Raw genomic sequence first — 25775 nt, 5'->3', positions numbered from 1 at the left:
CTGGTCAAAATACAATGAAATGTCAAAATAAAACTAGTATATATCCTCGATGAGCTCCTTGCTTGGTGGGACCAGATCGGAGGCTCTTGGTGGGTTTATTTTCTCTGCTGGAAAGGGAAAGTCAAACTTTAGGAGAGGCGCTTCACAGGAGGCGATAAATCACATCTCAAAAACATGCACACACAACAGATGCTCAATTGCAGGTTAGCTTCAGGCTAATCTCGCGACGCTGCCCAGACAAAAGCTCTCTTACGGTTCCGTTGCACTGTGTCGTACAGCACCGTCTGTGGGATGGACGCCCTGCTTCGCTGCAAGGAAGCATCGGGTTTGCAGCTTTGTGGGAGCATGGGCACGGCCTGGTCTTTTTGAAGATGTGGCTTCGCGTCTGGCTCCCAGGATCCACAAAAAGAACAAGGGAAAAGAGGAAAAGTGTAGTCCAAACGGTGTGTTCTGCTCGCCAGCGGGCTGAACCTTGGTTTGGTTCATGTGGTCCACTTTGTGCTCTCTTGGCCTCCCAGTGCTGCAGAGACGTGCTCCCTGCTTGGAGACCGAGTTTGAGAAGCGGGGGGCAGTTGGTTGGTCGCTGGATTTGACCAAGTTTGCATTTCGGACACCTGCTGTGTCCGGGTTGGGTTCGACCAATGATAGGGCTTTTCCAACGCTGTCCTCCCCCCCATGCGGTTTTATTACCTTACCATTGTTCTTGCAGCCTGTACTCTTGGGGGAGAACTGCTTGTAGGAGAGCATGGATTCCGGGCCCAACCGTATGTATATTCCAATAATCAGTATTTTGGTTATTTTTGTGTCGCTCAGCTTGAAATGTTCCAGGAAAACCTGTCAGTTGTCCTCATCAGGCAGGTTGTTCTCATTAGGTGTGTTAACAGTCAAATATGTGTTAAAGGGTAACTGAAATGTTTTTCAGATTTCATCTTTAGAAAGAAGAATAAATATGCTTTCGAAAGGTATATAACATTCCCAGATAAAAGTCCGAATTCCGACCCTTTTAATTGACTTTACATGATGCAGCAGACGACGGTATATTTGCGGGCCATAAATGTGAGCCGCCTGAGCTAGACCGGATATGACGTACGAGGGGTTATATGTCCCAGCCAAAACAACATCAGCTGATTGAAGAATGGAGGGGTTTGGCGATACAGAAGCACCTAGGAGCGATGTTAGCGAAGATTTAAGTGACGTATCGTTGGTTTTGGACGAAGATGAAGGAGAGGAATCATCGGAGGAAGAATTAGAAGAAAATCAAGGCGTTCAACCATACATGTTTGAGCCGTGAGTACATATTGTGTGTGACCGGGTATTTACCCGTGTGCACATATTGTGCGTGACCGGGTATTTACCCGTGTGCACATATTGTGCGTGACCGGGTATTTACCCGTGAGTACATATTGTGCGTGACCGGGTATTTACCCGTGTGCACATATTGTGCGTGACCGGGTATTTACCCGTGTGCACATATTGTGCGTGACCGGGTATTTACCCGTGTGCACATATTGTGTGTGACCGGGTATTTACCCTTGTGTCAGAGTGGGTGTTTTGCAAAGTTTATTGGTCTATTTGTCTTAAGTTTTAGCAGGTTTTAAAAAGACTTACTGAAAGTTGGGTTTAAAAATCCGTTAAAAAGCCGTTTAAAAATGGTGGGGACAGAACCAGGTTTCAGGATACGTTTCCTCTTCACATCAAAACCAAGTGACTCTCGGATTGCGGGTGCTGTTTCGTAACAGTCATCCGTGAAATGTTGACTGCAGAGATAGGAGGCCTCTGTTGGTGTCCAGTTGGAGCGAGTGCGCTGCACTTGTTTTGTCCATAATCTCCTCAAAGTTTCATCTTTTGGGAATTTATGGACACTTACAGACGGACTGGGCATTTGGGAACACCCAGCCGCAACACAAAGCTTAGGCATGACTCTAAAAAACTGCTAAATAACGCGATAATGCAGAGCACATGTAAACAAGACACTACGATCAGCTGTTGTGGGCGGAAGTAAATAACTCCTCATACGTCACAGCGCAAAACTACGGCAAGTTGGGAAAACTAGGTCAGATTCACAGGGCGGGAGATTTAAAGGCATTTTTAGACGTTCGGCGCTCAAGAGCAAGATAGTGGTGTGATTGTCATTGGTGTGTCATATATCATTCGAAAGGGGGAAAAATAATGCTAAATACTGGTGTATTTTAATAGAATTATTTCAGGGACCCTTTAAACAGTGACATGCCTCCCAGTAAAGGGTCGCTGCTCACAGATTCTATTGTACCGCCTCCGCTCTGCCTCTGCCTCGCTCTGTTCGCTTTTTTTTAACTTCATTTCGGTCAGCCAGCATTGACAAAGCTCTGAAGATGAAGTAAACGACTCTACAACATGGCGAGTGGCACACAAATCACGCAACACAACAAATCGATGATGAAATTTGTTGCCAACGCTTTTAATAATCAAATTTTATTGATTTTATCGATTCGTTGTTGCAGCCCGAGAATTAATCCGTTTTATTTGCGGATTTTTCTTCTGCCTTCAATAAGATGCAGCCCCACATCCTGATTGAAAGACTGGCCACTGTTTTTAATTTGCCTGACCAGCTTCTTTTATTGATTTTAAATTTCCTCACGGACAGGACCCAGCGAGTGCTCGTGAATGGTCAGATGTCCCCAGCGTCAAGCTCAAACACCGGATCTCCTCAGGGGTGTGTCCTGTCCCCCCTCTTGTTCATACTGTATACGGACAGTTGTCGGGTCACTCAGAAAAACCGGTCCCTGGTCAAGTTTTCAGACGATACAGTCTTGGTGTCCTTACTTTCGGGATCTGAAAAGAACCACGGTCCTGCGTTGACCGAGTTTGTCCAATGGTGTGACAGCAACTACTTGGATCTAAACGTCTCCAAAACCAAGGACATGGTCATTGACTTTAGACGCACCACAGCGCCCCCTTTTGGTAGCAGTGACATTCATGGGGAAGTGGTTGAAGTGGTGGAAAAGTACAAATATCTTGGTTCTTAGATTGACAACAAGTTGCGGTTCGAAGCAAACACAGACTCTATTTTTAAACGTGGTCAGCAGAGAATCTATCTTTTAAGGAAACTAAACTCTTTTAATGTAAATGAAAGCATTCTCTGCAACTTTTACTGCTGTTTCATAGAGAGTCTCTTAACTTTTTCATTTGTTTGCTGGTTCAAGTGTTTTTCTATGAAAGATAAAAATAGACTGCAAAACATCGTCAAAATATGCTCTAAAATCATTGGCGTTAAACAAAAAGACCTAGAGTCCCTATGGAAGGAGAGGGCTCTAAAGAAGGCTAAATGTATCTTGGGTCAGCACCTCCATCCTCTGTCCTCAGAGTTTTCACTCATGCCTTCTGTTTTTATGTACCCTTTCGGAAAACAAATCGTTTTTCCAAGTCTTTTGTCCCCTCTGTCACTGTACTGTTAAATTCTGAAGGGAGTGTGTTTAATTAACATAGACCGTATTGTAACGGGTCCTCTTAAATTCAATTATTGTCCGTTCTGTTGGAAGTGACACACAGTGAGTGTTTGTGATGTGTTTGTGCAATGTTCTGCTTTAAGATTGGCTACAAATGAATTGCCCTTTGGGACCAATAAAGTTTTCTGAATCTGAATCTGAATTAAAAGCCACTTAAAGTTGTTGATGTGGCTGCAGCCTATTCTCATGAATAAACCCGGGGTTCAAGCTCCTTTGCTCAGATTTAAAAAGCAAAACACCACAAAGTGAGCTTCTTTCTCAGCTCTACGATCGAGGTATTTCCTTTTTAAACACTGGTTTGGTTATTCAACACTTTTTAGTCTGAGCATAGTGATAGTGTTGAGCTGCTGATAGCAGGAAATTCCTCTCCATCTGCTCAGTCACCAGGATGAGTTTCTCATGCAAACTCCCCTCATGGTCTGTTTCCACCAACTAAGTGCTTTCATCAATGTGACTGGATGAGGGATAGTTTGACAGCAGCTCTTAAGTAGATTCCATTTACTGAACAGGTGTTGATGATGATCATTCTGTGGTGCTGCAGCCTTTTCAATACTTTCCCTTCTTGGTCAGTCTTTCTTCTCACAGGAACAGAAAGGCGAAGGGAGACTCTGTTGTGTGTGAAAATGTGCAGCTCAAATCTGGCTGTGGTGTCTGTGGTTGTCTTGCACTGCAGAAGCGGAGGATGGATGGTGCCGAACCCTTGAGGGTAGGGATGAGTCGCTGTGGGACGCTAGTGATAGAAACTAGTTGGAGTTTAGATTCTACCACAACTCGATTGTTTGAGGCTGGAGAGATGCTGAGGACGTCAGTCAATACTGAAGAATCATCTCAAACCTTTTAAATTGAGCGCTACTTCAAGAATACCACGTAATCTAATGGACCACTGGACAGAAACTTCAGGAGTAGTTACTTGTACACAGTTTAGTCTTCATGAGAGTATATATTCCTCTTCAAACGATGCCCCGACGCTTTTCACTGAAAAACAAGAAAATTACAAACAGCAAGATCACTCGATGCCAGAGACGCCCTGATACCACCAGTACAATTACAAGTAATAACCTTTAGCTAACCAACACGGAAGTTGCAGCTGCAGCTATGTGGCTGCAAAAAATAAAAGTTAACAAAACAATTAGTGCAAAGTGGAGAATGTAAACAACAACAACAGAGGATTAATAAGGTCCAGATCTGCCGCCTGGCTAAGACGACTGTTGTAACGTCACATATCTGCGGAGCTCTAAGGCCCGCCTACTTTTTAAGCTCCTTTCTGTAGTGAAAACGGGTATTGGATTTGGCTCCCGTTACGTTTTGCCGTACTGCTCCATAAGGCTCCATGGCTTAAGTACTGATACTAATACTTAATAAATGCCCTAAAGCATTTCATAGTAGTGTCCAGTACACAAAACAAGAGGTCTAATTATTCCTGAGGCTTTGTCGTGAGGTCGTCTGTCGTATTTCTCAAAATGTTGTTGACTCCCAAATTAACTTGTTAAAACTGAGAAGTTCAATCTGATCAAGTTTCATCGGCCGTATCCAAAGATGTTTGTAACCACATTAATTAAACAGAGCGTTTCCCCCCCGGTCGTGTACAGCAGCCATGCCAACTTCTAATAAAGGCAGCAACATGGGGAGACTCTTAGTCTCTTCCTGTTGCAAGAGCAAAAACTGTTCTGACATCAGAAGCTCTCAATCTCATCATATTGTCTGTGCAGCCAAGCTGCCGAACAGGACAAGGGAAAAAGAAAAAAAAAAAGGAAGTACTTCGTCCACTTCCCAAAATGGGCATGTGTGGGCAGAGCCAGTCCAGCAAACACAGACACTGCAGATTCTGAAGGCAGCTCCTATGATCCAATATTCAAATTGAGGAAAATCAAGGAAGACCTGGAAACTTTGAATTCAAGGTTTCTTCTTTCAATGTCGTCACAGTCTTTTAGTAACTGCTTGTCCAGAACCTGAAGCCTTAATTTAATCTTTTAACTTTTTTCTAAATCAAGGGTCACCGCTGTAAAGTGTGTTGATATTATGGACTGTGTCATGATGTCATCAAGTCCGTTGTGATGTCAGGAAGGGTGTTATGATGTCATGGAGTGTGTCATGATGCCATGGATGATGTCATGAAATGAGTTATGGTGTTATGAAGTGTGTTATGATGTCATGAGGTGTGTTATGATACCATTGGTGTGTGTAATGGTGCCATGGAGTGTGATATTGTGGCATGAGGTGTGTTATGGTGTCATGGAGTGTGTTATAACGTCATCAGAGTTGGGAAGGTTACTTGAAAATTGTAATCCGTTACAATTACAAGTTTCCTGTCAAAAAATGGAATCAGTAATTTACTCTAAGTACTAAAATAAAAGGTAACGTACCAGAGTACTATTGGATTACTTCACCAGCAAACATAAAAAATAAAGACAAGAAAGAATAGAATGTGTCATCTGCTCAGTGTATTGACAAATCTTATACACAGCAGATACAAATTGCACTTAACAGAACAAGTTTTGAACTATCAAAACTCAGTAACCAATCAGGGGTCTCACACTGATTTTTTTTTAAAGAATCAAAACCACAGTACAAATAAAGGTTTCAATTATTCAAGTGTTAGTCCTCAAAACAATTTCTATTCAAGAAAATGTGCTCATCTCTTTCAAAACTCTCTCTCTCCCTCTCCCTGTCTGTGTCCCTTTCTCTCTCTGTCCCTCTCTCATCCCATTTCCTCGTTGGTTTTAATGTTGTTGTTTATTTTCCGAACTAAATGTAAATGTTTGAAAGGTTTGAGAGGTTGTATCTGGCAGCATAAATCACTAATTGATAATAACTGAACAACCCGCTGGACCCGCTACTTAAAAAATAAAGTTATGGCACGTGTTGCCCCAATTAATATCTAAAACATGAGAACCTCTAAACATATTGAAAATGGCTTCCTACCATCAGCACAAATACTGGTATTGGCAGGTTTCTGACATGTTAGTGAGATATAAAGCAAGTTGACAGAGTCCAGGTGTGTATCAGTGTCAGGTTTGTTCCTTCCTGTCGATGTTTCTTCAGGTGAGACGTTGAGTTCCTGGACGCTCACAGCACTTTCACTGCTGGGAAGCATCATTAGCATTGCACAGAGAGGTTACGAGGTTCTCCCACTTCAAAACAAAATGATGTCGGAGTTTCCAGCCAGAAAATGCGTTTCTTTCTCTGGAGCAGCCATGACCAGAGCAGCTGGCTGCAGAATCCATGGCAACGCGCCAGTGCCGCTAGGTAACAACACTGTGTTGATACGCAATGCCAGTGGACGGCGCGTGTGACAGTTGCATTTCTAGTCTATTCCATCTGATTTTCTATTGTAATCCCACTCAGTAATCCCAATTTTTATCGAATATACCTCCAACGAGATTACACATTTTTTTTATGTACTGTAACGGATTACAGTAAAAAAAAATGTGTATCCTAATTACGTAACACTGTTACAAGTAGTCCGTTACTGCCCAACCTTGAACGTCATGATGTGTGTTACCGGAGAAATTATTGCGTATTTTCAGCACACGTCAATGAAAGTTGATGGTGATGTTGGGAGTGTGGTTACAGTGTGTGTGTGTGTGTGTGTGTGTGTGTGTGTGTGTGTGTGTGTGTGTGTGTGTGTGTGTGTGTGTGTGTGTGTGGGTGATGATGATAATTCTGATTGTTAACCCTTCGCTTTCCCTCAACATCGCTTCTGTTTCCTTCCTTCATTCTTTCTTTGAATGTTGCTGCTGAATTCTTCCTTCCTAACTCTTCCTTGGTTCTGCCCCTCCATCTCCTCCTCCAATCAGGAGCCTCAAACCACCGTTGTCCACAACCCTGCTGATGGAAACAAGGTATTCTGATGCTGCAGCGTTAGCAGTCAAGTCTTTGTTGTGGCTTCTAATGACGATGCTCGTGTGTCTCTGGTCATTAAACCAACGTTAAGAAGAAAACCTTCATCTCTGCATGACTGCTGCATGGGATCATTTCACCAGGATCACCCACACGTCTGTCCTTTACTCTGATGTGTGGCAGTAGACCAGGCTCTGAGGAGAACTGTCATTGTAAGTAGTCCTGCAGTGACGTGATGTTTGGAGTCTGCCACCATCCTGTGGACCGGCGCAGCAGCATGATGGTGGTTGTAGCACACTCAGTGTTTACCTGTGCAATATGATCCAGAGCTGTTGGTAGCTTCAGTCTGTGGTTCCTCTCATCACTCTCATCACTTCATCTGCTTATTCTGACCTCACATTCATATTACTGCAGGTTTTCCATTGTTTCTGTGTCCAAGTGTCGCTGAGCGTTCTGATTGGCCATCTCCGTTTGTCGCTACATCCATCATGACAGCTTCTTTTTAAAACTGGTCGCAATCCTGTTCTTGGAGGTGACATGTAGATCCCGCACACGTCTGCTCAGTGGTTTAACATGTGAACAACTGAAGTCCTACATTGCTTCTCGCTTTTACGTCCATACGTCTCTTAGTGACTGCAGCTACTTTAGAACATTTGAACAGATTTTTTTCTCATGTAAAACACATGAACTGTCATATAGAAGCAGTTTATTCATTATAAAGAAATTGTGAGATCAGACAAGCTCCGATGCCGATCCCAGTATCAGATATCTGTCCGATACTGCATGGAGTACTTGAAAGATCCTTGATACAACCTGGCTGGTACTAAGTGGCATCGTCCTTCAGCAGAAGAGAGATGAGACGACGTGTGGCGTCGACGGTTATGAGATTCTTTAATATGAATGAGAACGACAAAAGTAATACCTGCGGTAAATTATGTTCTGAAAAAATATCAAGAGAAGAAAGGTAGTTGGTAAAACACCTGTAACTTCATTACCAGCAACTTTATCACCAGCACAGGTCGCCTGATGTGGCTCTATAGTTTAACTGCTTTGAGCTTTGCTACATGCCATATGCTAAAGGCTCAGGCTCACACACCAGCGATGCTACATGCTACATGCTAAACATGATTAAAGTGACTGATCCTCTCATCACCAGCAGCTCCGTCCCTCAGTCTGCAGTAGTATAGTGGAGTGGAGAAACGCTACACGCTAGACTGTGAGGCTGGTAGAGGTGACGTAGCATTGACATATAGACTGCTAAAATAAAACTACCCAAGTTGGATTGATATTACGGTGACTGTCAAAATAAAACTACCAAGTTGGATTGTCATTATGGTGACTGTCAAAATAAAACCGCCAATTTGGACTGTTATTACGGTGACTGTCAAAAAAGAAGTACCAAGTCCAAGGAGAAGATGGACTGGAAGTCATGGCACCACGGAGGAAACTTTGTCCTGATTGGCGTTATTGAGCATGTGCAGAACGACTAGTGACCAGGAGCAGCGATTCTGCCGCCCACACGGAGGTGAAGCCTGAACGTTTTCAAAAAGTTGTTTTCGGTGTTTACGAGCATCACTGCTTGTAAACGGAAACACAAATTGTAACCAAAGTTTTGAAAATGTTGTCATGTAAATCGGGCCTTTGAGCTTCAACCAGTCAAATCGGTCTACTGCCATAATGAATCTATACTTAATGACTGAGTTCCACCTCACGGCTCAGGTTCCTCTCAAGCAATAGTTTCACATCGAAGACGAATATAAACTGATGAAGCAAAACCAGTTTGTTGCTTCTGACTTGGAAGGGAAGATCAAACCTGAATCAGACCAGAAAACGATGGTTCAGTCTGTTTACCTGCTCACACTCGTTTCTTCTTCATTGATTTGACAGGAGTCCAGTGAGAGCACTAACACGACCATGGAGGACGAGGACGTCAGAGGTAGGGAGGCTTCCTCACACTCCCAGCAGGCTTTGCTTCTTAATGCTCTAACCTGAGTTTATGCTTTGTGAAGGTGAAACAGTCTTCCATGTTGTTTACTCTGCATGTTGGGATGTTTCCATCGCGTGAAGATAACCAGTCTGACCCAAACTGAATGATAAGTGCTTGTGTGAGAGAGTGAAAGTTTGTTTTGGGTCATTTGAGTTTCTGGCCACATCAACACTGACAGTTTGCATTCAGATATTCAGCTTTTTATTAGAGGAAATACAAGGGTACCATATTTTCCAGACTATGAGTGGCTTCAGAGTATGTTACATAAGTCCAAAAATGTGTCACGAAGAGTAAAAGTCACAGTTCTTAAGAAAGTTACTTCACAAAATCCAAGAAAAGACATTTCGTGTGGGAAGGGAAGTTTTTCTGTCTTGGTTTGGTTTTCTGTTTGAACATGACTATTAGTGGACATTTTGATCCATTTTCACATCCTGCCATCTCCACTGCCAAATGATTTTACCAGTCTGTCACTAGATTCACACTCTTCTGCCGTTTCTCTGCAACACTTCGACCCGTGGGGGTGTCAGCTGTGAGGGGAGCTACGCTAATGCTTTTAATGGCTGAGCCTGGTCTCTACCTGCGCATGTGAGCCGTCCCCACGTTAAGCTAACCGCTATTTGATGGCTAAGTTAGCAGCTGATTGATGGCTAAGCTAAAAGCTGTACATATTTCTTGGAACCTGTTCACATGGCAACAACTCAAGTGAAAATGCAAAACTTTCATAGTTTTGTGTTCCGAGGCCTCGAGTGCGATTCGATGGTTTCCTGCAGAGAAATATTCTCGGTCACGTTACAAGTTGATGCTTCCAGGTGGAGACTGGAGATGAACGGGATCTTTCACAAAGTTGTTGTCGAGCTGCTCAGGCCTTGATTGAAGAACAATCTAAGAGGACTAATGTGACTTCAGTGGTTGTTGTCTAACATTTGAGTTCTTTGTTGACTGAAGTTGTTCATCAGGAGACTAAAAGCAGAAGTCATCTCTGTCGACCTGCAGCCTTCACACATCAGACAGAAAGCCTAAACGTAAAGTAAACATTCATTCTTCCCACCTTGTTTTAATGTAGTTACAAAGCAAACAGTATTTTGAAAGGCCTTCCATCGAGGTGAAAAACAACATATGTTGTCTACCAAGTTTCAAAGGTATTTTGAAAAATACTCAGAGGCAGAGGAACTCCATGACCAGATTCCTTCCAGTCAGCTAATCGTCAGTGGTCCATTCCACCGCCTCCCTTCAGCACAGACCACAACGCTTCACTGGTCCATTCTGCTTTTATTAGTCAGAACCTGAACAAACTGTGGAAGTCAAAATGGAAAGACTACAAATGTCCCGGCAAAGATTAATTAATCACAGGAGGAGTGCGAACATGAAGATTTGTGCTCCTCATGTGATTAATGTGAAGGTCCTGTGTGTTCAGGTCAGTTCTGTGTGTTCAGGTCAGTTCTCTGTGTTCAGGTCAGTTCTGTGTGTTCAGGTCATTTCTGTGTGTTCAGGTCATTTCTGTGTGTTCAGGTCAGTTCTGTGTGTTCAGGTCATTTCTGTGTGTTCAAGTCAGTTCTGTGTGTTCAGGTCAGTTATCTATGTTCACTTCAGTTCTGTGTGTTCAGGTCATTTCTGTGTGTTCAGGTCAGTTCTGTGTGTTCAGGTCAGTTCTGTGTGTTCAAGTCAGTTCTGTGTGTTCAGGTCAGTTATCTATGTTCACTTCAGTTCTGTGTGTTCAGGTCATTTCTGTGTGTTCAGGTCAGTTCTGTGTGTTCAGGTCAGTTCTGTGTGTTCAGGTCATTTCTGTGTGTTCAAGTCAGTTCTGTGTGTTCAGGTCAGTTATCTATGTTCACTTCAGTTCTGTGTGTTCAGGTCATTTCTGTGTGTTCAGGTCAGTTCTGTGTGTTCAGGTCATTTCTGTGTGTTCAAGTCAGTTCTGTGTGTTCAGGTCAGTTATCTATGTTCACTTCAGTTCTGTGTGTTCAGGTCAGTTCTGTGTGTTCAGGTCAGTTCTCTACATGTAGGTCAGTTCTACAGTATATGTTCAGGTAAGTTCTTTGTGTTCAGGTCAGTTCTATGTGTTCAGGTCAGTTCTTTGTGTTCATTTCAGTTATGTGCCTGTAGCAGAGAGTTGATGAAACCTTGATTGGAAGCGGGTGTTCTGCCTGACCTCACCTCTCTGCCCATAAAGGAGGAGCTGCCCGGACACATGGAGAGGAGTGGGCTCGGTGTCCATATTGCTGGTCCTTCAGGCTGATTGATCCGTGGTTGTTCAATGATTGATCGCTGGTTGTTCAGGCTGGTTGATCACTGGTTGTTCAGTGATTGATCGCTGGTTGTTCAGGCTGGTTGATCACTGGTTGTTCAGTGATTGATCGCTGGTTGATCAAGCTCCTGGTTGGCTTCAGAACTGGCAGCAGGTTTTATCTGCAGTACAGTGGTCCCTCACTATAACGCGGTTCACCTTTCACAGCCTCGCTGTTTCGTGGATTTTTTTTGTGCAATTTTGCATGCTTTTTTGTTTTTTTTGTTGTTGTTTTTTAAAGGGGTATGAACACACACAGTGTTCTGCTGATTGGCTAAGGGAGAACCTCCACATTGTATTCTGTGTCCTGATTGGCTAAGGGACTGTGGACCCTTGTCAATCAATGTTCGTGCCGTGTCCCTTGTACAGGAATGCGTTCGACTTGCATATACATATACACATTGCATATACATCACCATCTGATCGATAGCAGTGTGACTCTGAAGTGCTGTATGTTTGCAAGTTTTGTTCCTGACAAACCTGACAATGTCGACAAAACGTTCTGCACCAACAAAAGCACCTGTAGTCACAGCCAAAATGCAGAGGTATGTTTATGTTTTAAATATATAAAGGTTTGAAGGTTTGAAGGTTTGGGAGTGTTTAAACAAGACAGAAATCTGAGAAAATTTTCATTCCTGTCTGAGAAAAGTGTATAAAGTGTGTGGTGAGGGGTTTTACAGCCTTAGAACATATATAATACTTGTAAAAAAAAAAAAAAATGAACTACTTTGTAGATTTTGCCTATTGCGGGTTATTTTTAGAATGTAACCCCTGCGATAAAGGAGGGACCACTGTAAAGCAAATGTTTGCTCAGTAAAGTCCAAGTAGTTTCTGCTGTGTCAGCGTGTTCAGGGGGTCTGTGACCTCCTGACCGTCGATCTGAGCGACTGTATACACGTCCTGTGGAGCTGAAGCCTGCAGCCTCATGGTGAACATGCATCGCGTTGCAGTCACCAGCTTCCTGCTGCTCGTCTCCCTTCAGGGACTCGGTGGCCAACAGAAGACTGTGAGCGTCCAGCCGCCTCAGAACCAGAGCGAAGCTCAACATGTCGGAGGTAAAACTGCTCCCTGGTCTCTGGAGTCGCTCTGAAGGGTTCAGGCTCTCTGATGTTCTCTCCTCCAAGCCTGTCTGGAGATCTGGACTTGGTTTCAATGAGTTTCTCATGGATCTTGAAGCTTTTCTGTGATTGAAGTGGTCAACAATTTCTATATTTCATTTACAACCTTTATTTGGAGGGAAATATATGGAAGCAGTCTGTCCAGAGTCAAAGGTGTGTGTGTGTGTGTGTGTGTGTGTGTGTGTGTGTGTGTGTGTGTGTGTGTGTGTGTGTGTGTGTGTGTGTGTGTGTGTGTGTGTGTGTGTGTGTGTGTGTGTGTGTGTGTGTGTGTGTGTGTGTGTGTGTGTGTGTGTGTGTGTGTGTGTGTGTGTGTGTGCGTGCGTGCGTGCGTGCGTGCGTGCGTCTCAGAAAATTTGCTCACAACAACAGCTCTTATTCTTTCCACTGGTTGTTTCCTAGCTTACCTACTTAGCATAAAAGGTAACCTGGATGTTGTCATGTGAAGCCCCGCCCACCCCTCACTCCTGTCCCTCCCACATTCATTGGTGTGGCGTGTGTTGTCACGTCAACGATGTGGTTCGGTTCCATCCTGGACATTCTCGCGTGGTGATGATGTCATTGTCACTTTGTCCAACGTTTTCTGATGTTCTGTCTGGAGGATTCTGGAGATGAGTGACTGTGTGTGTGTGTGTGTGTGTGTGTGTGTGTGTGTGTGTGTGTGTGTGTGTGTGTGTGTGTGTGTGTGTGTGTGTGTGTGTGTGTGTGTGTGTGTGTGTGTGTGTGTGTGTGTGTGTGTGTGTGTGTGTGTGTGTGTGCGTGCGTGCGTGCGTGCGTGCGTGCGTGCGTGCGTGCGTGCGTGCGTGTGTGTGTGTCAGTCCGGAAGCAGGAGATCATCAAGGTGACGGAGCAGCTGATTGAGGCCATCAACAACGGAGACTTCGAGGCATACACGTTAGTCCCTCCTGCTGATCACCACCACACCACGGTGGCAAAAGCTTCCGGATTAACCAGGCTACTTCCTGTCTCCTCAGAAAGATCTGCGACCCGGGTCTCACGTCTTTCGAACCCGAAGCATTGGGCAACTTGGTGGAGGGAACCGACTTCCACCGCTTCTACTTCGAGAATGGTAGGAGAACGAGGAAGAAGGAGGAGGAAGAGAAGGGGGTAGGAGGAGGTAGAGAGAGGATGGAGGGGGGAGGAGGAGGATGAAGAGGAAGGAGGAGGAGGAAGAGGAAGGGGAGGAGGAAGAGGAAGGGGGAGGAGGATGTAAATGTGATTAAAAAGTTTTAACAGCAGAAAACATTGATGAGAAAATTCTTTTTAATGTTGTAGAGAATAAAGAGTTATCGGAAGAAGTCCGGGTGGTACCAAATACTTTGTATTTTCAATTTGTGTTGACAAATTACTGGATCAATAATAAATTACTGGATCAGTAATAAATTACTGGATCAATAAGAAATTACGCGATCAATATTAAATTATTGTATAAATATTAAATGACCGGATCAATAGTAAATGACTGGATCAATATTAAATGACTGGATCAATACAAGAAGTTGCTCATTAAGTTATTGCATTGATGTGATGGTTCTTCAGACTGAGCGACCAGCAGGTTACATTTTTAAGAGGATCTAGGACTCAAACCATCAGATATTTTCTCAGTTTCTACGTTCAGAAGTGCAGTGAATAAGTTCAGCCTGCTGCCCCCTGGTGGACAGCAGTGAGATGACAGCTCCCTCAGGTTGAGTGTCGTGTTTCCTCCGCAGCGCTGTCCAAAGGGAAGCAGCCGATCCACACCATCCTGCTCAACCCGCACGTGCATCTGATCGGGGACGAGGCGGCGTGCATCGCCTACATCCGCCTCACCCAGTACATCGACGCCGCCGGCCTCCCGCGCTCCATGCAGTCCGAGGAGACACGCATCTGGCACCGTCGCGACGGCAAGTGGCAGAATATCCACTTCCACCGCTCCGGCTCGCCTACCGTGCCCACCAAGTGAGGACACGCGCACACACACACACATACAAGCACAAACACACACACGTACACAGTAATCACAGCTGTACTGAAGCAGATTATTCTCTTTTTTATTTGTTTATAAATCTAAATAAAACATAAACATCCCGATTGAAGAGCATCTTCCTCCACTGAAAACATTTTTCAGCAATTTTCTCACTGATGTTTAAACAGTGTTTAATTTATTCTTAACTCTAATCAGTGGTTTTCCTCCCCCTGCAGCTGAGAAGGCGTCTCCTCGGATCACGAACGCCCTCTGGCGGACAGCGAGTCAGCTGACACCCCCCCCCCCCAATCACCAAAAAAAGCCAATTCCCTGCCCTGGTTTGCTCAAGCCCCGCCCCTGCCCTGCCCCATCAGTGTGTCGCATATTGTCGCATATTGTCGCTGCTAGACAGAAGATGATTGGACGTTGCAGCGAGGGGGAGGAGTCCTGTGGGGATCGTGAGCGTGTGCTGTTCATGTCAGGATATCTCATCCGCAGCATCTTTTAATACTCATCTTATTTCTTTTGTAAACTTTAGATGCTTTGTTTTGATTGGCAGAGGATCCGCTGGATCCCCGATGTGACCAGCTGGTGGGAGTCAAACTCGCAGTTGTCTTGTAGTGACACCTTCCAGTGGTCCTGACGTTTTAGGGGAATTTTTTTTAGTCCTTTTCGGCTTGATGACTAATATTTGACATATCTGCTTTGTACTCATGGATGTTCTCGGATTAAATGGATGCTCGCTTTGTTTCAGTGACGTAGAGCAGCGCTTCCTAACCCCCGGGTCCCGGGCCCCAGACCGGTAGAGGTCTGTGGGTTGTTTGGTACCTGGCCCCACAGAGAGAATAAACAACTTGCATTATTCCCCTTTTATTTATGTCGTCAGTTTGAACAATGTTTTATTATTGTTTCATCCTCTGTCACTCACTCTTGTCTCGGTCACATGATACATTAACACTGATGATTAAACCCACAAGCAGCAAAATGAATAAAAAACAGTCAAGTCTGGAAAGTTTCTTTTCAAAGAGGAAAAGGTCCAGTGAGGAGACAGAAGACAGAAGTAGAAAGACAAAATACACAGTGGATTCACATTTATTATTATATTTACAAAATGCCACAGTTTTTCTGTTGGTCGTATCATTTTATTTTGTTGTATTTATCCACCACACCTTAAAGGCCGGTCCGTGGAAAAAAAGGTTAGGTACTGCTGCCGTAGAGGTTTTTTTGATAACTGCTCTTTCTGCTTTTCACTTGAGTCTTAGCTTCATGAGCCGAGGTTAGCTTTTAGCTCCTCTAATTTATTCCAACTCTTTTTATTGACATTTTTCAAAACAAATGTAAATGAAATGGTACATTTCAAAAATAATAAAGCCCTTCATGCCCCCCTCCCTTCACCCACCCACCCCACTCAGGTCATATAACCTTAGACACATGGCACAAACCTATGATACAAACATAGACATTCGCACACACACTCATACCACGTAAAGGACAGACATTAAAAATTGGAAAAAAAAAAAGGGGGGGGAGGAAAAATTAAATAAATAAATAAACATATAAATAAATAAATAGAAGAGATCATTCCTCATCAGGATCTGGGGATAAATCAAGAGACTTGATGTACAACAGAAAGGGATTCCATGAGCTCTGAAACGTTTGAGTAGAGCCCTTTAACGAGAACCGGAGTTTTTCCAATTTTAGATTGTAGAGGACTTCTTTAATCCAACGAGCATATGATGGGGGTTGAGCCAACTTCCAATTGTACAAAATGAGTCGCCTGGCCAACAAGGTCGTAAAGGCAACAGAATGTTTTAATGACTTAGAAAATGTGGTGTCAGGGGATATGCCGAATATAGCTGATAACGGATTAGGAGGAATTGTCTGACCATATGCCCCTCCTATAGTGTCGAAAATACTCTCCCAAAAAGAACATAGCTTAGGACAAGACCAGAACGTGAATATGATCAGCAGGCGATTGTTTACATCGAGTGCAGATATTGCTAACAGAGGGGTAGATTTTAGATAGCCTTGAATTGGTATAGTGAACTTTGTGGAGAATTTTGCATTGGATGAGGCCATGGCGGGCGCATATCCAGGAGGAATGGACCAACTTCAGGGCGGAGTTCCAATGTTGCTCGGTTATATTCATATTTAAATCACTCTCCCATGAAGCTCGAATTAATGATAAGGGGTTTGGGGCAATTGAACGTAAGGAGGTGTATAGTACGGAGATGCACTTTTTATGATTGGGGCCCATTGATAGCAAAGTGTCGATCAAAGTTTCCGGAGGGCGATTTGGGAAGTGTGGGAACTGCTTCTTTACAAAATCTCTCGCCTGGAAAAAACGAAAAAGGTGGGAGTTCGGTAAGTCATATTTAGAAGACAGTTCAGCGAAGGATAAAAAGATGCCATCTTTATAGAGGTCTTTCACGGTAATAATACCACGATCGTGCCAAATTGCAAATGCGGGGTCAATACAAGAAGGTTTGAATAATAGCTCCTCTAATTTAAAGGTACAGTATTTTTCGTCTTCAGTCAAAAACCAGCTATGGCTAGTTTTCATGATGTATACGATGACCTAGGCCACCTGGATCTCTGCTGTAATTCCACTTTCTACCACTGGTTGGTGCCATGAGTCGCTCCACATTCATTCACATTCAGAATAAGAACGGGAGAAAGGACCACAAACTACTGAGACTGTGTGGCTTGTTACTGCCACCCAGTGCACAACGGTGGTGTTGCTTGAAGCATACGTATTGTACCTTTAAATAGTTGAAACTACATGGTAAAAAGGGAAAATTAGTCGCGATGGTAATAGAGTGTAAGCTGTAGACATCTTCAAGTCCGTTCTGTGATGACGACCAGTCGGATCCTGTTTTCGTACCATGAAATTATAACGGAGTGAATTTCTATCAGGTTTGTTCTGTTTGAGGCAGATGTGACTGACCGCCAATCAAAGAGTCAGCTGGGTTTCAAAGTACACCTTCGGTGCCATATTGGATATGTGCCAATATCCGACACGCCAGACATTCAGAATCTTGTCACTTTCCTGCTTCACATTTACCCCAAACTTTCATAAAACATCTGAAGTAGCAGCAGTGGAACCAAAACCAGGGTCTATTCAGCAGCTGGCGCTTTTTTCATGACGTGTTCACGACATGTTCACGACGTGCTCATGATGTGTTCACGGCATGTTTATGGTGTTTACATGATATGGTCAAGTGGCCCCATGGCCGGGGCAGCTGTCCTGAAGCTGGGGTATTTCTTCTTCCTCTGGTGTATGAAGATGAAAGACTTTAGTCAGTTGTCCATTTTAAATCCAAACAATCATGTTTTTTTTTATATTTCAGCTATTTTGTGTCGATTGTTAATCACAATAAATGTCTTTGGTCACTTTTGTTTTGTTTTCTTAGTTTTTTTGTGTTTGCTGAATCTTGTGATCATTTTTAATGTTATATGCATTTTCCCCTCTTTTTGCTTGTTTTCATTTCCTCTGACTTCCGCAGTCATTTCCTGTCTTGAGAAAACTCAGATTCTATCTTGAACCTGAATCAGCTTCAAAAAAAACTTTTCTTGTTGGTTCCTGTTTCTGAAGTCGATCCGCCTGCTTCGTCTTCCTCTCATCTTCATGTCGTCTTCTTCTCATCTTCCCGTTGTCTTCCCCTCATCTTCTCTCTATCTTCCTGTCATCTACCCCTGATCTTCCTGTCATCTTCCCCTGATCTTCCTGTCATCTTCCCCTTATCTTCCTGTCATCTTCCCCTGATCTTCCTGTCATCTTCCCCTGATCTTCCTGTCATCTTCCCCTGATCTTCCTGTCATCTTCCCCTGATCTTCCTGTCATCTTCCGCTCATCTTCCTGTCACTCTCATCTTCCTCTCATCATCCTTCTATCTTCCCTTCATCTTCCTGTTGTCTTCCTCTCATCCTCCCTTATCTTCTTCTTGTCTTCTCCTCATCTTTCTGTCACCTTCTAATCTTCCTCTCATCTTCCCCTTCTCACCCCTCATCTTCATTTCATCTTCTTCTAATTTCCCTGTCATCTTCCCCTCTTCTTAATTTAATCTTCTTCCCCTTCTTCTGAAGATTACTTCCCCTGAGATGTAGACGAGGGGACGATTAGAAGATGACAAGAAGATTCTTGTCATCTTCTAATCGTCCCCTCGTCTACATCTCATCTTCTCCCCTTCACCTCGTCTTCCTCTTGTCTTCCCCTCATCTTCCTCCCCTCATTCCGTTGAATCGGTGGTTTCCGGTGATGAACCCTGCCCGGCTCGTCACTCTGAGGATATTTAGGTTTCAGTGTGAAGGGAAGAGAATTTCTGTGTTGGTGTTGAATATCGTTTCTTTTTCTGGCATTTGACACAAAGAGATTTTCCCCTCTGGTTCCGTCACGGTTGTACATCATACTGCACATGTTTTGTTTTATCTTTACAAGTAGACTCCCTGAGGGGGTGACAAGTCTGATGTATGTTTAAGAAATCTCTAATAAAAAGCCTGATTTATGCCCACATGTGTTTCTCTCTTTATCCTGAAGCGGGGCTGCTGAAGAAGTAGAATCCTAGGTTCTTAAAGTAGAAGGAACTTTAATCTGAATGGTGGACCTCTGTAGCCAGAACCTAAAAACAAATTTTAACATGGAGGGATTTCTTAGCTCATAAGGATCACTTGGAAGCATTTATGGTGTGTTTGGCTATCGATAATCATTCCTAATTATCGAAGATAACATTAATTATGTTATTGAAAATTTAATCTGATGTGTATCAGATACCTCGGAGCACCACCTGTCTTAAAAGGAAATGATAGCCAATTCAGTTGTATCAGTCTCATCAGGTATACAGTTAATCAGGAATTTGAATTAATAGTTAAATTAATTACAATTACCAGAATTAACAGTAAAGCTTGAAGGATTTTGGAGTTCTTCACACAGAAGAGGTCGACATTTCATTCACCTTTGTACACATTAATATCACAGCAAGTATGATTCCAAAAATTATATTTATTGACAATGAAAACAAATAACTCCCCCTTGAACTGCAACCTTATCGTGGTGGGGGAGTTTGAGCACCCGAATGACCCTCGGAGCTATGTTGTCGGGGGACTTGCCCCCCCAGTAGGGTCTCCCAAGGCAAACAGGTCCGAGGCGACGGGTCAGACTAAAAGCAGTTCAAAACACCCCTATGTGTATAAGAGGAGCACAGAGACGTCGCCCAGTTTGGCGCAGCCGGGGCCACCCCCTGGAGCCAGGCCCGGGGTGGAGGCTCGCACGCGAGCGCCTGGTGGCCGGGTTCTTGCCCACGGGACTTGGCCGGGCTTAGCCCGAAGGGACGACGCGGGCCCCTCCTCCTCATCCTCCTGTGGGCCCACCACCCACAGAGGCTGCCGTAGGGGTCGGGTGAATTGTAGATTGGGTGGCAGTCGACGGCAGGGGCCTCGACGACCCGATCCCCGGCCACAGAATCTGGTTTTTGGGACATGGAATGTGACCTCGGTGGGGGGAAAGGAGCCCGAGCTTGTGAGGGAGGCTGAGAGATACCGTCTAGATATAGTCGGGCTCGCCTCCACTCACAGCTTGTAGGGGACAGGTCTCTGACTGTTGTCTCGGCCTATGCACCGAACAGAAGTTCAGAGTACCCAACCTTCTTGGAGTCCCTGGGAGGGAAGCTGGATAGTGCCCCAACTGGGGACTCCATTGTTCTCCTGGGGGACTTCAACGCCCACGTGGCCAATGACAGTGAGACCTGGAAGGAACGGCCTCCCCGATCTGAACCCGAGCGGTGTTCTGTTATTGGACTTCTGTGCCAGTCACAGCTTGTCCATAACGAACACCATGTTCAAGCACAGGGGTGTCCATAAGTGCACGTGGCACCAGGACACCCTAGGCCGGAGGTCAATGATAGACTTTGTGGTCATGTCATCTGATCTCTGGCTGTGTGTCTTTGACACTGGGGTAAAGAGAGGGGCAGAGCTGTCAACTGATGGTGGTGAGTTGAATGCGCTGGACCAGGAGGAGGCCGGATAGACTTGACAGGCCCAAACGTGTTATGAGGGTCTGCTGAGAACATCTGGCCGAGCCCTCCGTCCGCGCAGTTTTCAACTCCCACCTCTGGGAGAGCTTCTCACAGATCCCGAGGGAGGCTGGAGACATTGAGTCCGAGTGGACCATGTTCTCCACTTCCATTGTCAAAGCTGCTGCTCGGAGCTGTGGCCGCAGGGTCTCTGGCGCCTGTCGTGGCGGCAATCCCCGAACCCGGTGGTGGAAACCGGAAGTAAGGGATGCCGTCAAGCTGAAGAAGGAGTCCTATCGGGCACCGTTAGCTCATAGGACTCCTGAGGCAATCGGCAGGCCAAGTGAGCCGCAGCCCGGGCTGTGGTGGAGGCAAAAACTCGGGTCTGGGAGGAGTTTGGAGAGGCCATGGAGGAGGACTTTCGATCGGTCCCGAGGAAATTCTGGCAAACCGGCTTTGACTAACGGCCGGACCCTCCACTCCAGTACACTGGAATAGACTTTCCTGGGGAGGCTGAGGAGTGTGATCCCTCTGTAGTTGGAACACACCCTCCGATCCCCCTCCTTGAAGAGAGGGACCACCACCCCATTCTGCCTGTCCAGAGGTACCGTCCCCGCGTCACGCGATGTTGCAGGGATGAAGGGTTTGCCAGAATTTCCTCGGGGCAGACCGAAAGTCCTCTTCCATGGCCTCTCCAAACTCCTCCCAGACCCGAGTTATTGCCTCCACCAAAGCCATGAACTATGGGTCATGACCGAAAGAACGAGATCCCGGATACAAGCGGTAGAAGTGAGCTTCCTGCGTAGGGTGGCTGAGCGCACCCTTAGAGATAGGATGAGGAGCTTGAGAGTTGGTTTTTAGAATAAAGTTTGTATTTTACTAGAACATAGTCGTACTTTCACTATTCAAGTTTAAACATGAAGTGTTTATCAGGTTTAAGCAGTTTCATTATGCTGGATTTGACTGCTATTTTCATTTCATCAGGAGTGGCCGAAATGATGCTCCACACGAGATAGAGTGATTTTGGAATAAAGTTTTTATTTCATTAGGACAAACTAGTACTTTCTCAATTCAAGTTTAAATGATGTGTTTATCAGGTTCAAGCAGTTTCAACCAGTTTTATTTGGTGGAGTAACTGCTATTTTCATTTCATCAGGAGTGGCCGAAATGATGCTCCACACGGGATATGGAGTGATTTTGGAATAAAGTTTTTATTTCATTAGGACAAACTAGTACTTTCTGAATTCAAGTTTAAATGATGTGTTTATCAGGTTCAAGCAGTTTCAACCAGTTTTATTTAGTGGAGTAACTGCTATTTTCATTTCATCAGTAGTGGACGAAATGATGCTCCACACGAGATATAGAGGGAATTTGGAATAAAGTTTTTGTTTCATTAGAACAAACTAGTACTTTCTCAATTCAAGGTTAAAAATGATGGACTTAGCAGTTGCAAGCACTTTCAAACAATTATATTTAGTGGAGTAACTGCTATTTTCATTTCATCAGGAGTGGCCGAAATAATGCTCCACACGGGATATAGAGTAATTTTGGAATGACGTTTTGATTTCATTAGGACAAACTCGTACTTTCTCAATTCAAGTTTAAATGATGTGTTCATCAGGTTCAAGCAGTTTCAACCAGTTTTATTTAGTTGAGTAGCTGCTATTTTCATTTCATCAGGAGTGGCCGAAATGTTGCTCCACACGGGATATAGAGTAATTTTGGAATAAAGTTTTTATTTCCTTAGAACAAACTGGTACTTTCTCAATTCAACTTTAAACATGAAGTGTTTATTAGGTTAAAGCAGTTTCAACCTCTTTTATTATGCTGGATTTGACTGTTATGGTCTTTTCATCAGTTGTGGCCGAAAAGATGCTTCAGACTAGATACTGAGTATGTTTTTAGAATAAAGTTTTAATTTCATTAGGACAAACTTGTACTTTCACTATTCAAGTATCTACCCAGATAAATGTACACTAACACAACTATTGCTCACCCAAGGTGCTAAAAACACTGTGTTGCAGTTGCGAGGTTACAATTTGTATAGACTACAGAAGTGAAAGCCACAGGTGTTACCATCACCTGTGCATTAACAACATTTTCGCACTTTTCGAAACACAGCTTTTGCGTGACTCCTACCATGAGTCGTCAGAGACACTGCATGCTCGGAGCAAAGATACCTCGGGAGCCACATGACCCAGTTGAAGACTGTTGTCGCCGGTCTTCTATGCCTGTCTACAGAGGAGAGAAGAAACCTCAACAGCGAGTTGCTATGACACACATCCATCAGTGCTCTCAGCCGCACCACCACGTGGTATCGCAGCTCTTTCACTCCTTTTCAGGAGAAGGAACATTGTCATTTTCCAGCACCTGACAGTGCTATCAGCTCCCTCACTCTCTCCACCGGAGAGAACCAGGATGTTCTAGCTCAGATGACTCTGACCATTCCGATATCCCAAGGGTACCTGGTCTTTGGACCAGCCAGCTTGAGTCCCTTGCAGAGGACATAGAGCAGTTCGAACCAAACAACCCGGAGATTCGTGTAGCGGACTACCTGGGGGAGGTTGAACGCTGCCTCTTCAACCTGCCTCATCCTTCGTCCCGAGAGAAGCTTACGCTTCTCTGGAAGATGACATCCAGGAGTGTCCATGTTTACATAGAGTCCCTCCCATCTGCCATCAGAGACCATTACTCAGCCCTCTGTCATGCACTTAGGGAAGCAGGATCATCTGCACAATGATCCTGCCTCTGCGAACTTTGGTGCATTTACAATCACTCAAAAGGGGGCGGAGACTCCCAGATAGTATTTATAGGTGCCTAAGGGCTGCCTACTTCCAAGGCACCAGGATTGGACAAAGACCAGACTTTTAAGTCCCTCTTCGTTAACAACCTCCACAACAGTGTGCGGATCGATGTCGCCCTTTTCTGCAGGACCAAAAACCCCACCATGAAAGACCTCCGCAAACATGCGCAGATGGTGTGGGAGCTGCACCACCGTTCAGGTGAAAACTATGATGGTGATGCAGGTGTCCTGAGGTCTCAGGTGAGGAGAGGTAAGTCTAAAAACCGAAGCTGAGGTCAGACTCAAAACAACTGGGATGCAGATGTCCCACAGTGGATTAAAACCTGCATCAAAGAGGTGAAGCAGCACCTGAACCCGCCTGGCAAGAAGGGACTTGGCTCCCCCTGACCGCATGACTTGGCCCCTCTCCTCCGCACACAAAGTTCATTTTGGCAGGAGGAGGAGATCCAGGAGGTGAAAGAGGCCCATTTGACATTCTTGGGTAATCTTGGCTATGCCAACCACAGATACACTTCAGTGGTGGTAGGGGTTGTTGACACTCTCTCACTGCTTGGTACTGGGTCAGAAATCCCCCTCATGTGTTCAGACACCTTCGCACGGGTTGCTAGAACCACGCTTGCGCATGCCACTTAAGGAAAGCCACTTCAGGTGGAAGAGTGTAGCATAAACAACCGAGGCTTCACTCAGGACTTGCACCACATCACTCAATGTGTCTGGGTCAACAGCTTTCCAGGACATGTCAGCGACGCATCCCATCCACGTCACTGATCTGGACACAGAAGAACTGCTTATTGGTCAGGACATCCTAAACCGACTCGCTGCCACCAAACGGCGCCTTTGGTCCCCAGTCGTCAGCCCGACTCCCATTGGCTAAGAACTAGGCCACCCAGCTTCTAACAGCCATCGTTCAGCCAACCCACGGGTCCAAAATCTGACACCTGGTCAGATTAAAGTGACCGCATTTCCACCTTTAGAGATGTAAACTGACAGTTCATTCCACAATCTTGAACTAATTCTCATCTCATTGACAATCTGCCTTCGTCCCTCACCAGCGACGACACGCATGACACAACTCTCCTCATTTCCACAACCAAAACCATCACCAGCGCTCACCATGTTAACCTTGAACAGGTTCTTCATGGTACAAAACCGAGCACCGAAGGTGACATGGTTGTGCACGCTCCAATGACTCAACCAGAGAATACAGACATTTCAGGTAAACAGACCATGTCTGTACCAGAAGAACCTTATTCAGGCTTCGAGTCAAAGACCGAGCAACGCTCTGCTGAGGCTCGCGCTTTACCACAACAGAAACAAGGAGATGCATTTGTATGAGGAGGTCTCCCACGATTATCACACGATCTTCGCAAGGGACTCGCACAAAAGGGGGGGTGGAGTCACATACATCCACCCAGTGCGCGTCCCCACTGACCTCGAGACACTTTCATCTTCTGAAACCCAGTACATACCCTTTCTAGCTGACGGGGTCAAGCGGTCCTGGTTCACTGGTTTGAAACAGCCTGCGCTCGAATCTCACACCTTCCCTGTTATTCAAGATTGTTATATCTAAAGAGAAACATTAATCAATTTAAATAACACTTTTTTTGGCATTAACTATTTCCAGTTTAGCTGGTGGTGGCCCAATGTCATTATTATTTGATAAATAACCAATTTATTCTAATTAATAATTTTTCATAAATAAATTATTTTTGATAAAATGTTGCTCCGTGCTCTTGTTTATCTTCCAACATGTGAGATGTTGTTGATGAATACACAGCACAGTTCCACAGTAACCAATGTGTTTTACACAGCCACTGTTCTTTGTGTCAACATGTAGGTCCAGAACACAACTAAAGACGATGTCTCTAGACATCCAGAAGACTTCCTCAGAAGAGCCTGAATGAAAGTTTTTTGAGACGTCTTTCTTGAACATTATATTGACGTCTTGTCTGGACGTCACTGAAAATACGTTTCAAAAGAAACAGAACATGTCATCAGTCTACCACGGGACATACACAGAGAGTCAGTTTAGTATTACCATTAACATGCATTTAATTGGACTGTGGAAGAAAACCAGAGAACCCTGAGGAAACACATGCACACACAAGTTAATTCCACAAACACCTCCAGGTGGATTTAAACCCACAATTTTCTGTCTGTAGCCATTGAGACAATTTGACCATTGTAATTGATAGAGCTGATAAAACCTTTATTTGGTATATAGTTGTAATCTCAATATGAAAGGTTGTAGAAATTAATCATGCCCAAAAACTCCTGCAGGGCCTTAACCGAGGCTGGACGAGGGAAA

At 44.5% G+C, this 25775-nt stretch overlaps 1 protein-coding gene across 8 annotated transcripts in view; it reads left to right on the top strand.

Moving 5' to 3' along the window:
- Window positions 1-18764, top strand: part of camk2d1 (calcium/calmodulin-dependent protein kinase (CaM kinase) II delta 1) — a gene marked incomplete at its 3' end in the record, with an annotated part of 161362 nt that extends 142598 nt beyond the window's left edge. For 3 of the 8 annotated variants that reach the window (XM_080519061.1, XM_080519065.1, XM_080519064.1), the window contains exons 14-18: window positions 7283-7327; window positions 9213-9261; window positions 13530-13605; window positions 13686-13780; window positions 14421-14653. In XM_080519061.1, coding sequence (XP_080375187.1) covers window positions 7283-7327; window positions 9213-9261; window positions 13530-13605; window positions 13686-13780; window positions 14421-14653 — 498 coding nt within the window. Of the gene's footprint in view, window positions 1-7282; window positions 7328-9212; window positions 9262-13529; window positions 13606-13685; window positions 13781-14420; window positions 14654-14892 lie in introns of those variants that run through there. The other 5 variants (XM_080519063.1, XM_080519067.1, XM_080519066.1 and 2 more) reach the window with 3 other exon arrangements.
- Between the last annotated feature and the right edge of the window lie 7011 nt (window positions 18765-25775).

Source organism: Blennius ocellaris, assembly GCF_963422515.1.
Source record: "Blennius ocellaris genome assembly, chromosome: 23".
Classification (NCBI taxonomy): Eukaryota; Metazoa; Chordata; class Actinopteri; order Blenniiformes; family Blenniidae; genus Blennius; species Blennius ocellaris.
The sequence above is the reverse complement of the archived record's forward strand: the minus strand, read 5'-3'. Positions and strand labels throughout refer to the sequence as shown.